Source organism: Haliotis cracherodii, unplaced genomic scaffold, assembly GCF_022045235.1.
Source record: "Haliotis cracherodii isolate W230 unplaced genomic scaffold, xgHalCrac1.p SCAF_4, whole genome shotgun sequence".
NCBI lineage: Eukaryota > Metazoa > Mollusca > Gastropoda > Lepetellida > Haliotidae > Haliotis > Haliotis cracherodii.
In genome coordinates, this window is record NW_027266297.1 from 8,472,760 (window position 1) to 8,487,695 (window position 14,936).

The 14,936-nt window shown below is 41.4% G+C and overlaps 1 protein-coding gene across 1 annotated transcript; it reads right to left on the bottom strand.

Moving 5' to 3' along the window:
- Positions 1-222: 222 nt before the first annotated feature.
- Positions 223-14,749, bottom strand: LOC139478480 (receptor-type tyrosine-protein phosphatase epsilon-like). Its single transcript, XM_071260965.1, has 23 exons — positions 14,491-14,749; positions 13,955-14,089; positions 13,360-13,506; positions 13,043-13,189; positions 11,684-11,833; positions 10,786-10,888; positions 9,978-10,042; positions 9,294-9,493; positions 8,934-9,021; positions 7,263-7,339; positions 7,098-7,134; positions 6,614-6,711; positions 6,259-6,384; positions 5,888-6,033; positions 5,517-5,652; positions 5,225-5,368; positions 5,078-5,111; positions 4,856-4,920; positions 3,843-3,968; positions 3,618-3,743; positions 2,686-2,825; positions 1,751-1,886; positions 223-1,019 (listed from the first exon to the last, which is right to left on the bottom strand). Exons 1-23 carry the CDS (start codon positions 14,747-14,749, stop codon positions 948-950), a joined length of 2,757 nt encoding a protein of 918 aa, XP_071117066.1. The 3' UTR covers positions 223-947.
- Positions 14,750-14,936: the final 187 nt, after the last annotated feature.

Sequence of the window (14,936 nt, forward strand, 5' to 3'; positions counted from 1 at the left end):
CTTCTTCATTATTTTGACACTTTGGTTGTTATCGGAATTTACATTTTGCATTGACAAAAAAGCAAAAAAACAAACAAAAAAAGCCAGCGATTCACCACGTCTTATGTGCAATCATAAAATATACGATATGTACACAGTATTTGATATTCTGAATAATCTTACTAAAAGGTATATTTGAGATACACACACAATATATATACATATATATTATATAAACACTTATTTTACCATGATGGGAAATGGATTATTTGATTCAGTCATATTGCCTTTTCCAAACTTAACAACCAAAAAATAACAAAATGGAAAAATGTGACCAGCTATTAAACATGTCTTTTAAGTATTCTTGTTTCTTTAGTTTACAAAGGTACCAGTGAGTTTGTGATGATCAATGTTTCCCTGTTTTCGTAAATCAATGCATATGTAATACGCTGCTCGGTACGAGTGACTGCGGCGTCAGTTGCAGATGGGCGAAAGTATTTGACAATTCGTACATATTTTAAGGGTGCTTCCTGGATTTATCGTACACATAATACAATGCGTTTTACGAGGTTATGTCTCCAGGTATAATAAATGCTGGACCTTCAGTATCTATCAAATAATGTCATCAATATAACACTCTAATGAACGAAAAAACAAAACGCATCTATTCGTAAATAATACAAGTACCGAACAGAATCTACACCTACCTTTAACACTCTCCTCTATTATCGACCCGGAATCGGGTGATTAATGATTTCATAAAACGTTAACTTACAAGTAAAGAAAATGCATATAGTTTTTCAGTTATAATCACAAGTAATTTAAATGATAAATAAGGGGAAAAATACATATAACGATAACAAGTTATTCATATATTTATAACAAAAATGCAATTATTGTTGCTTTCATTTCAGATCTGTAAGGTAGAGACTGGAGTTTGTCGGTTGAGACAACAGTATATGAACTTGTTAGACGTTTGCGTAAACGCTCTGGGACTCCACGTGCGCCGAAGCTACGTCATAACAAAGAGCCACGTCCGCCTAAAGAAAAGAAGGTTTTTCGATACATACGTATTTCAATTGAGTAATGATATTTTTTATAATTTATAATTTTAAATAATTCTTTAATTGAAAAACAAATAATTCTGACTCATGGTTGTTTACAATTATTGTTTTGCTAATTTTACAGTTATCCCCTGTAAACTGATACCACTTCAGATTGGGAATAAGCATTGATCACATGGCATATGTAGCAATTAAAAATGATCATAGAAGTTCAAACGCATGGGTCCACTATAAACAGTTCGAGGATAACCATTTATCGGCGTATAATACGTCAAATGGCGTATATGCTGTACCCCGATTGACGTATGTGAAGACAAACATATAGGACATGCAATAACAAATTTCCAACTGCGCATTTGAGCGCCAATTGAAAGTGTCCAAATCCCTACTTGTGACCAAAACGTCAATTGTGTGCAAAACACTAGAATTGTACCACACATGACAGACATATTCACCCCCGTCACCTTGCACACATTTGACGCTCATTGACAATGTCATACGCCATTTTACTATGCAGTCAGGTTTCGAGTCGACTTTAGATATCCCTGTATTGGACACACAGTTGGTTTATCTTGATTTTGAATATGAATACAACCCTGCACTTCTGACGCAAGTTCTGCAGAGTTCATGAGTGTAATTTCTGAATTGAGTTAACTTCTAAGGACGTTATTTCAAATACTGACACTGACATAGCCCGGTGAATATACCTGTGTGATATCTGAATCCAGGAAGTGGGCCATAGCTCTCATGTTGTTGTAGATCTCAACTCTTCTGTCATGCTTCAGGCCTTGAACAATATTGCTCAGGATGCAGTGCATGGCACCTCTCTTTGTACCAGAATCACTTTAACAGAACATTACATGTAGGTATGGATTAACTGTTGTGAATACATACAAAGAATAAGCAGTTTCAGAATAAGTCGGCTTCAACACATCCAAGGCTTTTCACTAGTCTTCCTTGTGAGGAATGCCCCTCTGTACAACTTTGTATGACGGGATCTCACCACCCGCTAGCTACTAGTACCGCCAAATGATATCATGGAACAATTGCGAGGGATCACTTTCATCCTATGGCGACCGCCTCCGTGGTCTAATGATAGAGCGTCCGCCCGGAGAGCGGAAGGTCCGGGGTTCGATCCCCAGCCGCGTCATACCAAAAGACGTTAAAAGATGGTGCTTGTTGTTACCCTGTCTGGCGCTCGGCATTAAGGGGCTAAAACAAGGACTGGTCGGCCCGGAGTCAGTATACTGTGTCTGAGTAGGGTATTCATGCGGCAGGGTAACTCAGTGTGCTAGCACTATAAATCGGCATCAGTCCGGACAAGTACAAGCTGCCACACACACACACACACACACACACACACACACACACACACACACACACACACACACACACACACACACACACACACACACACACACACACACACCTGCATGCACGTCGCTATATAAGTGCAATAATCTTGGACGCGACGTTAAACCCCATTTCACCTCACCTCATCCTATGACACACCAAATCTAAGGTTCAAAAGAAACTCATTGTGGCGAATCATCATACGGTAACAAGAAAATGTTAAATAGGAGTTTAAGGCATAAACGAAAGTAGCTGAAATTGCAACAGTACAAAGAGATGGTATGTGTACCTGTAGATAAGAGTAACCGGTTGGGAGCCACCCCCACTCGTGTGAAGATCCACTTGTTCCAGGAGTTCTAGCAGTGTGGAGTGGGAGTCTACTGGACACTGGTTGACGATGTACACACGTACTAAAGCTGGGGGAAGGTTCTGGTCAACAGTTAATTATGAGAATGACGTATCGTTATATTCATCAAGGTTAATGAAACCTATCTCGTATACAATACCGGTACATAATTATCAAACAAGCCACGCTACAGCTATAAACTAGAATGCGTGAGTATGGTCTTACGCCGCTTGGAGAAATACCACGGCGGGTGACACCAGAAATTGTACCCATGTGTGGAATCGAAGCCGGGCCTTCGTCGTGACGAGCGAACGCATTAACAACTAGGCTACCCCACAAAGCCCTTAATAAACTAGAAAAAAACCCATATGTCTCCGCCCTCCTTTTTTGATACTTTAGTTCAAGTTCAAATCCGAAAAACAATAATAGCAATTTATAGCCTGAAAAGATAATGTTTTTTATGCAGAAATATTCAATAACTGTATGGTGCGGGAAACAAACTCTAGTTGTTTGAGACTAAGTCCAAATCGTTTGTATGGAAACACGAGAAATTACCAGAAACATTATCATTGAAAAATATGAAAAGTTTAGCATGTGGTCATGGCACATGTATAGTTTCAAGCAAAAAATACAAGCATGACCATAAAACATGCAAAAATAAAATTTAGAATTTTTTTTAGCAGAAGGCACCATTTAAACTGGTAAACAAGACATATGCCCAGTTTCGTTGAAAAACATTGAACGGTTTTCAGGTTATGGCTCGGAATAGCATGGGGAAGCCGACACCAACGCCAGCGGGAACTGAGCCTAAACAATATGTCTCCCCTTCCGTTGGGGAGAGGGGACGGAAAGACATAATTATAATAAAGGCCTACGTCAATCTGCCTGTGGATGTTCCTCAGGACTATGTCAGGGTTGATGGTGTTCTCTGTTGAACATCTTACGCTTCCTGGACTCAGGTCCAGGCTGTCTCCTGGGGATGGCACAAAACTTGGCAAACTCTGAAAGAAACGTCATTGGTTTATTTGAAATCTTGCTCAATATTGTCGATTAATTCAAGAAACATATTTTATAATTCCAGGTGAGAGACAACCACTCACCTGGTGCGAGTCAGGCAGGACGATGACAATGGAAGACTCCTGCTGGTCTGTAAGTTTCCAGAACAGAGACGCCGTGGTGACGGAGGGAGCATCGGTCAACAGATAGCCTTTCATTGACAGGTGGGACTGAAGGAGGAATACTTTTAATAGACTATTGTTATATAACATTTTGAAGATTCCTCTCCAGATGATCATGCACAAATCTACCCGTAGCGATCCTTTGTTAGAATATTGGTCCGACCAACCTATTATTTTCGTAGGTGACTAAAGGGATCGGGTGGTCAGACTTGGACACTTTTTTGTATCCAAATTGCGTGGATCAAAAACTGAATCTGTAAATCACGGGATTGCCTGGCCCTGACACGAATAATTACAGACCGCTCAAATACAGCTGAAATGTTGCCGCGTGCGGCTTAAAACAACAAACAGACAATTATTTGCAATTCGCCTGGTTAAAGAGGGATTATAGTATTGTTTGATCTATTGCTCCATACAAAGGTCACCATCCATTAAAATATAAGTGACCAGGCGCTTTCCACATTCACAAGTCTGTTTCCAATTATATTATTTATATGTGTTTAGGAATCGCTATGTAGCAGTGATGATACCAGGTGTTTGCGACAGCTCACAAAGTTCTAAAGTCTTGTGAAGTCTACATCACATAGCAATGCCACTGGCCATTATCCTACCTAGTATGAATCACGATTTACATCTGTTTTGTTAAATTAACTGCACTGCAGTCAGGGGCCATGTTTGTCCAGGAAAGTTCTAATACTACATCAGGTCTTGTCTTTGTGAGAGATTGTAAAGATACCACCACATACTTGGTATAGCTGCAAAGCATCCCTGTGTGTGTCAAATATATCTCATTCAGAATGAACTGGCACAGCAACAGTGTGCTCGTATCGTGGCGGACATAAATGGAAGAAACAAATGAACAAAGAAGTCGATGAATTACATACCGAACATGTCAAATGTCCTACTTCAGGGCTATACACAGATGAAACGCTTACCTGTGAGAGTACAGCTTGGATGTCTGAACGTCCATTAACGTACACACGACCCTTCACCATGGCTTCTGCAACAACAGTTGATCAATGGACGAAGAGAAACTCGAGTAAGTTTTAGTTAGCAACATATCAGTGTGTCAAGAGTTAATGCATCGATGGTTTCTAACAGAAGAGCTAACGGTTGTAAACAATGTAGTAGGTATCTGCAATACTGAATTTACTTACCTTTTCTTGAAATCTCTCTGTTAATATTCAGGATCTAAAACATGTTGAGAAAGGCATGAGTCCTTACCAGTACATGGACACATATAAATATACATGTAGTACAGCAGGGTGTTACCAACATTTAATGATCTTAGTGTTTTTTTCTACCTGTATTAACTGTGTGAGTTCCATGCGTCCCATCTTGAACGACCTTTTCCCATTTCGATTCTGATTGAACTCCTGCACATCCATGGCTGTGTTTCCAAACTCCAGAGCCTCGTGCAAAGTTGTGTAGACACACGTGTATTGATTCTGAGGTATTGATGAAACAACCGTTGACATTCATGACTTTGAAGAATGGGGAGGCTTAGAAATAACATGTTTTTTCCTACAAGGCCGGTTTGTTTTATAGAACATCAGTGCCAAAGAAAACCAAGCTCTTTGAGATGAAACGTCTCACCTTGGTCTGTATCATGCCCTTTCTCTGATCTCTCATTCCTGAGACACAACCAAACACATCCACCTTCTGATCAGCCAGGGCCTGGTCAAGCAGGTAGTCCACAGCAATGTAGGTTCCTGTCCGGCCGATCCCAGCACTGATGTCATAATTTCACTAATTGTTAATGCAATCCATGTGTTATTATACACTGTTCATGAAAACCACGTTTGATTACTATGACAAATATGTTAAATATTACCAGTAAAAAAAATAAGGAGATAATATTTGTGTATATGCCGTTACATCTAGCATGCGGGTTGACTAAGATGGTACCGCCCTGAAATTGTGACTCGGACAAGTCATGCCAGTGCGCCTTTTTTCAAGTTGCCTACCTGCAGTGCACCAGCAGAGGGTCATCCTGAGTGTTAGGTGTTGTCCTGACCAGCCACAGAAACTCAGTCAAGGACGTCTCCTCGGGTGTGCCATGATCCGGCCATGTTGTGAAGTGGAATTGATGAAAGCATCGACAAGTGCTTGTCTTAGAGCATATAAAATAGTTTCATTTTAAGATCTTGGTATCTAGATAGAGACAGACACATAACACATTTTCAGCAAAACTGGGATGTAATACTAGCCATTAATGCTCACTGTTGGTGCTGTACATAACCCTGAATACAATATTCCAATCGTGTAGCCTGTAGCGACAATCGTATTCCTATAATTCAGCAATCATATACATGAAGAAAGGTGGGTATATATTTACCTTTTTCTCTGTAACTTGTAATTCTCTCACGACCCAATGTGCTCGCTCCTTTGAGCTGGTGACAACAATGTTGAAGTCCCCAACCGTCAGATCCTTTGTGTCCAACCAGTATGCTTCACACTTCACCTGACATTAATTTTGAAATGTTGTTGTGTTCTTAATAATTGCCAGTTGCACATATTCAGATGAACCTAAATTATGTCCGAACACACAAAATTAATTGATGAAATTAGTTCACCCTTGCTTCCGTTTACCATAATAATTGTCGAACACTGTTTACTGTTATGATCAAACTTACTATTGGCACGAAGATTTGTTTCCTCTGAGCTCGTCAAGGAAATTGTGTTATACTGACCTTCCCCAACTCCTTGAGATTAGTCAACATGACGATCCTTGTACAGTTCTGCTCCCAGATCAGCCTCCAGAAATCAGTGAGGGTCTTCTTGTTAGGAGCTATACCGTGAATAAAGAAGACAATTTATTTGACTCTTAGATATACCCACTATAGCTTAAGGGCAACTAAATATATTTGTTATTCAATTTGTTCTCTGAGGTCAGCTACCATAGATGCCTTTGTATTATATATGGAAATAGTCAAGTGATTAGATAAGAATAAAGGCGACAAAGCCTTTCAATAGCCCCAATGAATCTCTGCTAAAAGCAGAATTGATTGCACGATTTCGAATGTGTCATGAGTATGTGCTATGAATCACTATCAAATACTGATGATACCAGGGGTTCGCGATACGTTGAGCGTTTACAGTCCCACTTGGGGCACGACTCACAAAGACATGCACAAGCAAGACAATTGTCCATCCGGAAAAAACACGGGAACGTACCTTGCGATGCTATGTAGGCTTTAAGTTGTGAGTAGCCCTGAAACAATGTTATACAAGTTTCACACACAAAATACCAACACTACGTTGTATAGCACTTACCGACGACCAATAGCATTAAAAGTAGAAAAAAATAATAGTTCGAAAGTAAATCCTAGTTATACTAACATTGATGTAGCTGGCATTTATGTAATCAGACCCAGGTTCGTCTGGCAGCCCCTGCAACACGACCCGGGTGTCATCATCTGCAATACAGGAGACATGACCATGAACAGAGACGTCTTGTGTTCTGAAGGAGAGAGCATAACAGCGAGAATGTTTGTTTGTTGTTTAACCCCGTAAGCAGTAATAATCCATCTATATGACGGCGGTCTGTAAATAATCGAGTCTGGACAAGACAATCCAGTGATTGATGACATGCGCCGAAGACATGCGCATCGATCCACGCAATTGGGATACGATGACATGCATCAAACAAGTAAGCGAGCCTGACCACCTGACCCCGTTAATCGCCTCTTGCGACAATCATTGTCGTCATTTAGAAGGCCTATTCTACCCCGGATTTTCACATGTTGATTTGTATGTTCTTATCATAACTTTTGCAAGGCCTTATGAAGTATTCATAAGTTAGACACAATATAGCAAGATTAATATTGAACAGAAATGCCACTAATACACTCAGTGTAGACCCGTGAAGATCCGGGGTAGAATTGGTCTTCAGCAACCATGCTTACCATAACAGGCGACTATGCTTGTCGATGCTCATGTCTTGCCCAGACTCGATTACTTACAGATAGCCGTCATATAGCTTGAATATTGCTGAGTGCAGCGTTAAACAACAAACCAACCAACCAACCAACCACTCTGTATAACTATTTAAGTCAGCAGTGCTTTTGTCTGTATCTTCAATAATAGTATGTGTTCAGGCTCAACTGGTCCTCGTATTCAACAATTGAGGACTGTGGTTTTTATGGATGCACTTTGACGGAATATCTGATTGGCCCTTCAGTTCATCTCAAGAATCGTGTTGTGCATGTTTTCGAAATGTGCTTGAGTGTTTCTACCATGGAGGTGATATCATAAAGTTTTTAGCCTGGTATCTCTGGGGTGTTGTTATGCTTTCTCAAATTCTCACATTGGCGACTTGACTTTAAAATGCTTTTGAGAAGCAAACAAACTGGAGGGTCAATAAAAAAAGATGATGAATTGGCGCATCTAACCCGGATCTTCACGGATGAACGAGTGTTTATATGTTGTGTTTCAGACGTGTATGATACAAGGCGAGCCTTTTATGTATACATAACCGAAAGTACACCCCTCTTAAAATCGGCGGTGACGTAGCATGCAGGTTTTGCTTAAGTGTTCCATTCATCATACATACTAAGTGTGAAGCACCTTCCTGGAATCCCGCCTCGATATGTATGGTATACTGCAAAACGCGGGGTACAAGTCAGCTCGCCCACTCACTAAATGTTTCCCCCAGTCCAACATATGGACTCATCAATATCTCTGCTTGACTCGACAACATATGGACTCATCGATATCTCTGCTTGACTCGACAACACATGGACTCATTGATATCTTTTCTTGACACGACAATACATGGACTCATCAATATCTCTGCATGACTCGACCACACAAGGACTCATCGATATCTCTGCTTGACTCGACAACATATGGACTTGTCATTATGTCTACCGTTATAGGCTGAAATGCCATTAAAACAATGTTATATGCCATATCTATTGTCATTACGAGTATTTAGACATATTATTTTCTGTAACACTATTAGGCTATTGGCTATTTTGTCACTGTCTGAGAATATAGAGTAAGACTTACATGGGTAATAATTAAGAAATCTGTTTTTCCCATTGTTTTCCTCCAGCTGAGAGTCTTTGTAAGAACGGGTGAAGGTAGTAGATAGTTTCTGAAATACATCAATGCGTATCGGGGAAAAGGATTTATTCATAAAGGGAAAATTAATTATCATGATGTATAAAGTTGGTAAGTAAAATGAAATAAAACTTAATTGGAACTACCAAGGTGTTGTATGGGAGCTCAGACCACTAGTTGATACATTATCGTAGCTCCAATATAAGCTACATACTTCAAAATCACTGAGACATTTATTTTTAAGTTGTAAGGATAACACAATGCATGGTTTCATCTGAGGAATTTCTCTTATTTTAACTTTCATACCTGATATTCTGCCTGGAATCCCCCGACCGGCACCTGCAGCTGTTTGATCCGCTCTCCAAGCTGATCGACAGACACCAACGTTATTGCAGGAGCACTGGCTATATTGTAGTACGTGTCATTGTGGTCCTCCTCTGCGTCGTCCTCGTCCGCCTCTAACGCATTGGCATACACAGGGTTGACCATCTCCATGTCCTCAGTTGCTTAAATGAGTAAGTAAGTTGGGTTTAACGCTGCTTTTAACAGTATTCCAGTTATATCACGGCGTGTCAGCTTAATGTGGGAGGAAAGCCCGAAGTGATGCAGGTCTCAGACGTTTACCACTTCGGTGAAACCCACGAGCACGGGTATGGTGATAAACCAAGAAACATAATCGGGGCGAACCGGGATTCGAACCCACAATCAGAGGTTTCTGGCGAGCCCAAGGGACGCGACTTGCACAACGAATCGCGGCGCCTTAGACGACTGGGCTACCCGTGCCCCAATTTTCTGAAATGAGAAGAAGCTAAGTGATGGACGCATTGAACGGAAGTCAGAGGACTGAGTTATGCAAATATATTATCTATTACTTGGCTTAAGGGAAGTTGAATCATTAACACAATCATTACACTGCATAGGGTGGATACGGGTAACTTTACTCTGCACCATGGCAGGTGATTATTGTGTGCTGTATTTCCTTATACAAACCTGCCTGCTCTTGGAACACATCTGCGTGCTTATCTGTTTCCTTTGAATTTTGACGTCTCCGTCTTCTTCAAATAAGAGTGGTTTGCGTTAGTACAATGTATTGTGCATGAAGGTCCAGAACAGTTATTGCTCAATGAAAAGTTTTAAAATCAAGGTATTGGTCTCACTGTCGAAATCAGAAGACATACCTCAGCAACCCATACTTGTTGTAAGGGGCGACTAAGGGGATCGGGTGGTCAGACTCGCTGACTTGGTTGATGCATGCCATCGCATCCCATTTGCGTGGATCGATGCTCATGATATCAATCACTGGATTGTCTGGTCCAGACTCGATTATTTACAGACCGCCGTCATATGGCTGGAGTATTGCTTATCGGCGTTAAACAAACAAACAAACAAGCATCAGAACTCATACAGATCCTCCCATCCACCACAGTGTGATTTTGGTGTGATGTTTGATATGAGATACAGTGATTGATATTCGCCACGAATTTCTGTAAGAAATGGCCTTAAGCAATAATCTCTCACTCATTGACTGATATAATTATGCATAATATTGATATATCAATGTACTTGTTTTAGAACCTCTAAACACTTGTCATTCGAATAAACTTATTATGTGATTATGAAGGTCGTATCAATGAAAACTATTGCACCTTTCCCTTTGCAGTGTGTAAACTTTTGCAGAAGACTGTCATATGCCCAATCACTAGGTACTATCCACACTGCCTCATTGGTATTGATGGTTAAGTAAAACCATGGAACTGTTTCGTACAGTTCACTAGATGTATCAAGATTTTCTTCGTACCTGAGTAAGACAATGACGACAACAACAATGGATGCTACAATGATGACGGCAACCACAGAGCCTGCTATGACACCTACATCTGAAGTTGGTGCGTCAACCTGCACTGGAACAGAAGGGTCAAATGGTGATATATAACATCTTCAGCATTATCCATCGCGTGATTACAGCTTTCATGTGAATGGTTATTGTTTATTGTATCATGAAAATTGTCTAAAAGTATTAAGAGCTTCTTATTTTCAGTTGATCTAACATACACATATAAACATCATTAATAACTAGATGTCGATGCTCAGTGCGGGGCAAACAAATAAAAACCAAAAACTTACATGATGGAATAAATGTCCAGGTAATAACATGTTTCAAAGACGACTGAACAATAACGTTGAAGAACCTACTTTGTGTACATGTGTGGTTAGTCCACCCATCACTGCATCCTGTAAGGCAGGTTCCGTGACATTTGCTGATGTCACGACACTGACCACATTTTCCAGTACAGTTGACACCGAATGTACCAAGACTACATACTGATATATTAGTAAATTGAGATCTTCATATGACATGTAACTTCGAATTCTCAATGACAATATTAAGGATGTAGGTGTCGTTAGACATATGTAATAAGCATCACTTGCAATTAACAATGTACATCATACAGCAATCAAAATTTACGGGTCGGACCCGTGAAGATCCTGGGTAGAATGGTCTTCAGCAGCCCATGCTTGTTGTAAGAGGCGAGTAACGGGATCGGGTGGTCAGGCTCGCTAAACAATTATACTATGGCATGTCTCTTTGTATAGATGTAATACATGTGCTTGATTCCGTTGGTGACAGGCCAGATGTTTTCATTCTCAACGTTTCATTCACAGGAGGTTTTACAATATCAGTTGTTGTCACTTACCGTGTGCACAGTCCTCTCCCTGCCACCCCAACTGACAGCCAGAATCACACCGTCCGGTATCTGTGGGACAGGTTCCCGAGTCTCCCGTACACCTCCGGGCACTGCAGTTACCCACACAGCCAGATCCGTACTCTAAACCCTGGACGCATTCTGCTTGCAAAGAAATTACCTTTAGCCATCCTTGCAAGTATATGGGATTAACTTGGCTTGCGTCTTCGCGACCCTCTATTAAACAATTGCATAAACACTATGTTGTCTCTGTTTATGACTACTTAAAACACCTTGTGACATCACTATCGGTGAAACGATCCTTTATTCCTAGTTAACGAATGGTAAGCTAGTCGTTACCAATTCATGCCTCCATATTGCATTTACTGTACACTTGGAAGTCACCGATGTATCTTTGGTTTTGACACTCATGTGAATGATGAAATCGTAAAGAACCTTATATCATGCATTGAGACCGCCTCCGTGGTCTGGTGGTAGAGCGGGGCCACGGGTGGCCCAGTCGTCTAAGGCGCCGCGATTCGCTGTACCGAGTTGCGTCCCTTGGGGACGCCAGAAACCTATGATTGTGGGTTCGAATCCCGCTTCTTCCTGATTATGTTTGTAGGTTTGTCAGCACCGTACAGGTTCTCGTGGGTTTCATCGAAGTGATAAACGTATGATACCTGCATCACCTCGGGCTTTCCTCCCACATTAAGCTTACACGCCGTGCTATAACTAGAATACTGTTGAAAGCGGCGTTAAGCCCAACTCACTCACTCTGGTGGCAGAGCGTCCGCCCGGAGAGCGGAAGACGGTAAAAGATGGAACTTGTTATTACAATGTCTAGCGCTGGGCATAAAGGGGCTAGAACAAGCAGACACACACACAAGCGCCCGCACACACACACGTGCCGGCACGTCGCTATGTAAGTGCAATAATCTTAGACGCGACGTTAATCCACATTTCCCCTCAATATAGAATGTATTGTAAAGAGCAACTCGCAACAGAGCTGAACATACATGTATCAGCAGCAGATTACACGTGCATCACGCAAGTGGGGCTTACATAGTACACATAAGAACTGTATACTAGGGGCAGAGAGTTCTGGAGTAGTTTTCAAATGTTTTCCATAAAAGTATTTTTGGTGAATGGTGGCATTTGAGACTTGAGACGAATTTGGAGTTGTCTGCCCTTGTTGTTGAGGTTTCGGGATGGGGCTGTTTCTCAGATAACCGTTGTGTGTCCATTTTGTAATCACCTCGTCACAAGTTCTCAGTGATTTATATTCTTATTCACCAACCGGAAATTACTCTCATGCTCCCATTGACGTTAACAGTATGACAAGGGTTCACTAGAAATGTCGTTCCTGACCTGTCGTGCAGTCGGTGTCCTTCCACCCCGGGTTGCAGCCCTTGTCACACATCCCGGTTACATGATCACAGACGGATGACGAGGTTCTGCTGCAGTTTCTGGCAGAGCACATGTGGGCACAGTCGTCTCCGTAGGTAGATATACATTCTGAAACGATTTGATAAATACAATAGCACAAGAGAAACTTGGGGAAATTGATTAGAAGAACTTCCTCTGTGGTTATGTGGATCGACTTGTTTGAGATACTTGGCGGTAATTCCAACATGATTGACCAGGGTTAATTATTTGTAGAGAGGCTAATTGAGATCGGATCTTACTCTGTGTACAGTCTGTTCCGTTCCATCCTGTCTTGCAGCCCCCAACACACTGCCCTGTGGCACTGTCACAGCTAGAGTTGTCGCCCTTGCAGTTTCTATCAGAGCACGTCTGATAACAGTTTCGTCCATAATTTTCCAAGGCACACGCTGAAAACATGAAGTTTTTTCAAGTCAACTGAAAGTGAGTGAGTGAGTTGGGTTTAACATTATTCCAGTTAGATCGCGGCGTGTCAGCGAGGGAAGGAATCCCGAAGTGATGCAGGTCTCAGACGTTTACCACTTCGGTGAAACCCACGTTCACGGGTATGGTGCTGACAAACCCAGAAACATAATCGGGACGAACCGGGATTCGAACCCCAAATCACAGGTTTCTAGCGTACCTAAGGGACGCAACTCTGCACAGCGAATCGCGGCGCCTTAGACGACTGGGCCACCAGTGCCCCCTTAACTGAAAGAGTTATATATTCATTTCTGACAACCTCCTTTCTTGGATTGCTTTAAAGAAGATTGTATTCAAAACACAGACACTTAAACGATGTTGAACGTATATTTACTTTGAAAGATGTAAGAAATGGTAACGTACTCAACTACAAACCTGTGTCACACTTGCTTGGTTGCCAGCCTGGCAGACAGATTCCACTCGGGCAGACGCCGCTCATGTAGTCGCAGACCGCACCGTCACAGTGGCAGTAGTTGTTACAGTCAGCACCGAAAGTACCAGGACCACATACTGTTAAAGGCAAGAAAAGAATTGCATGTTTGAATTCAAAGGTCCTATTGTAAAAGCATTCACGCACATTTGGTACTGGTGCTTAAACGTACAATGAGTGAGTGAGTGAGTTTGGCAATATTACAGCAATATCACGGCGGGGGACACCAGAAATGGGCTTCACACATTGTATCCATGTCGGGATTCGAACCCGGGTCTTCGGCGTGACGAGCGAACGCTTTAACCCACTGGGCTACCCGACCGCCTCTAAAACGTACAATCAGGTATTTGATATTAATTATTTGACATTGATATGTTTCAGTGAAACTTTTGGTAATTTCGGTTAACATGTTTTGTTTAGCTACAATTTATGTATTATAAATCAGTGAATTTTAAAATGTATTGTAACACATTACTCCCACCATCAACCTCCACTTCACAGAAATCCATGACAGGCACGACGACGTTGTTGATTTCGTTGTTTACAGTGGTAGTGTACAGGACAAGATAGCGTCCTTCACCAGAACACGTGACCTTCAAAACATCAGGTATGTCTGTCCCGTCTCTGTTCCCTGTCACGGTGTAGCAGTTGACTCCATCAGTTGGGGAGGAGGTAGTATCAGCTATGTAGATCTGGATACCATTCCGACGAACCGTATCTGTTTGCAAATCAATAAGCATGTTTCGTATTTGCATGCGATAGAAATATCAAAATTTATATACTGAATTGTAATATATCGGAATTATATTAATTAAGGTCAGTCGGCCTGAATTAAAACATTAACGCTTTCTGACATGATCCCTCTTCCCTGCCTGCGTGGAGCTATAAATCATCAACCAATTACACATCAGTTTCGATAAAAATGAA

Bases quoted from the DNA above. Each gene is read 5' to 3' on its own strand.
- LOC139478480 (XM_071260965.1), bottom strand. From the start codon at position 14,749: ATGCTTATTGATTTGCAAACAGATACGGTTCGTCGGAATGGTATCCAG. The intron at 13,507-13,954 runs GTTTGTAGTTGA...TCATGTTTTCAG, and splicing joins ACCAAGCAAGTGTGACACAG to CGTGTGCCTTGGAAAATTAT. The intron at 5,112-5,224 runs GTAGAAAAAAAC...AACATGTTTTAG, and splicing joins AACTCACACAGTTAATACAG to ATCCTGAATATTAACAGAGA.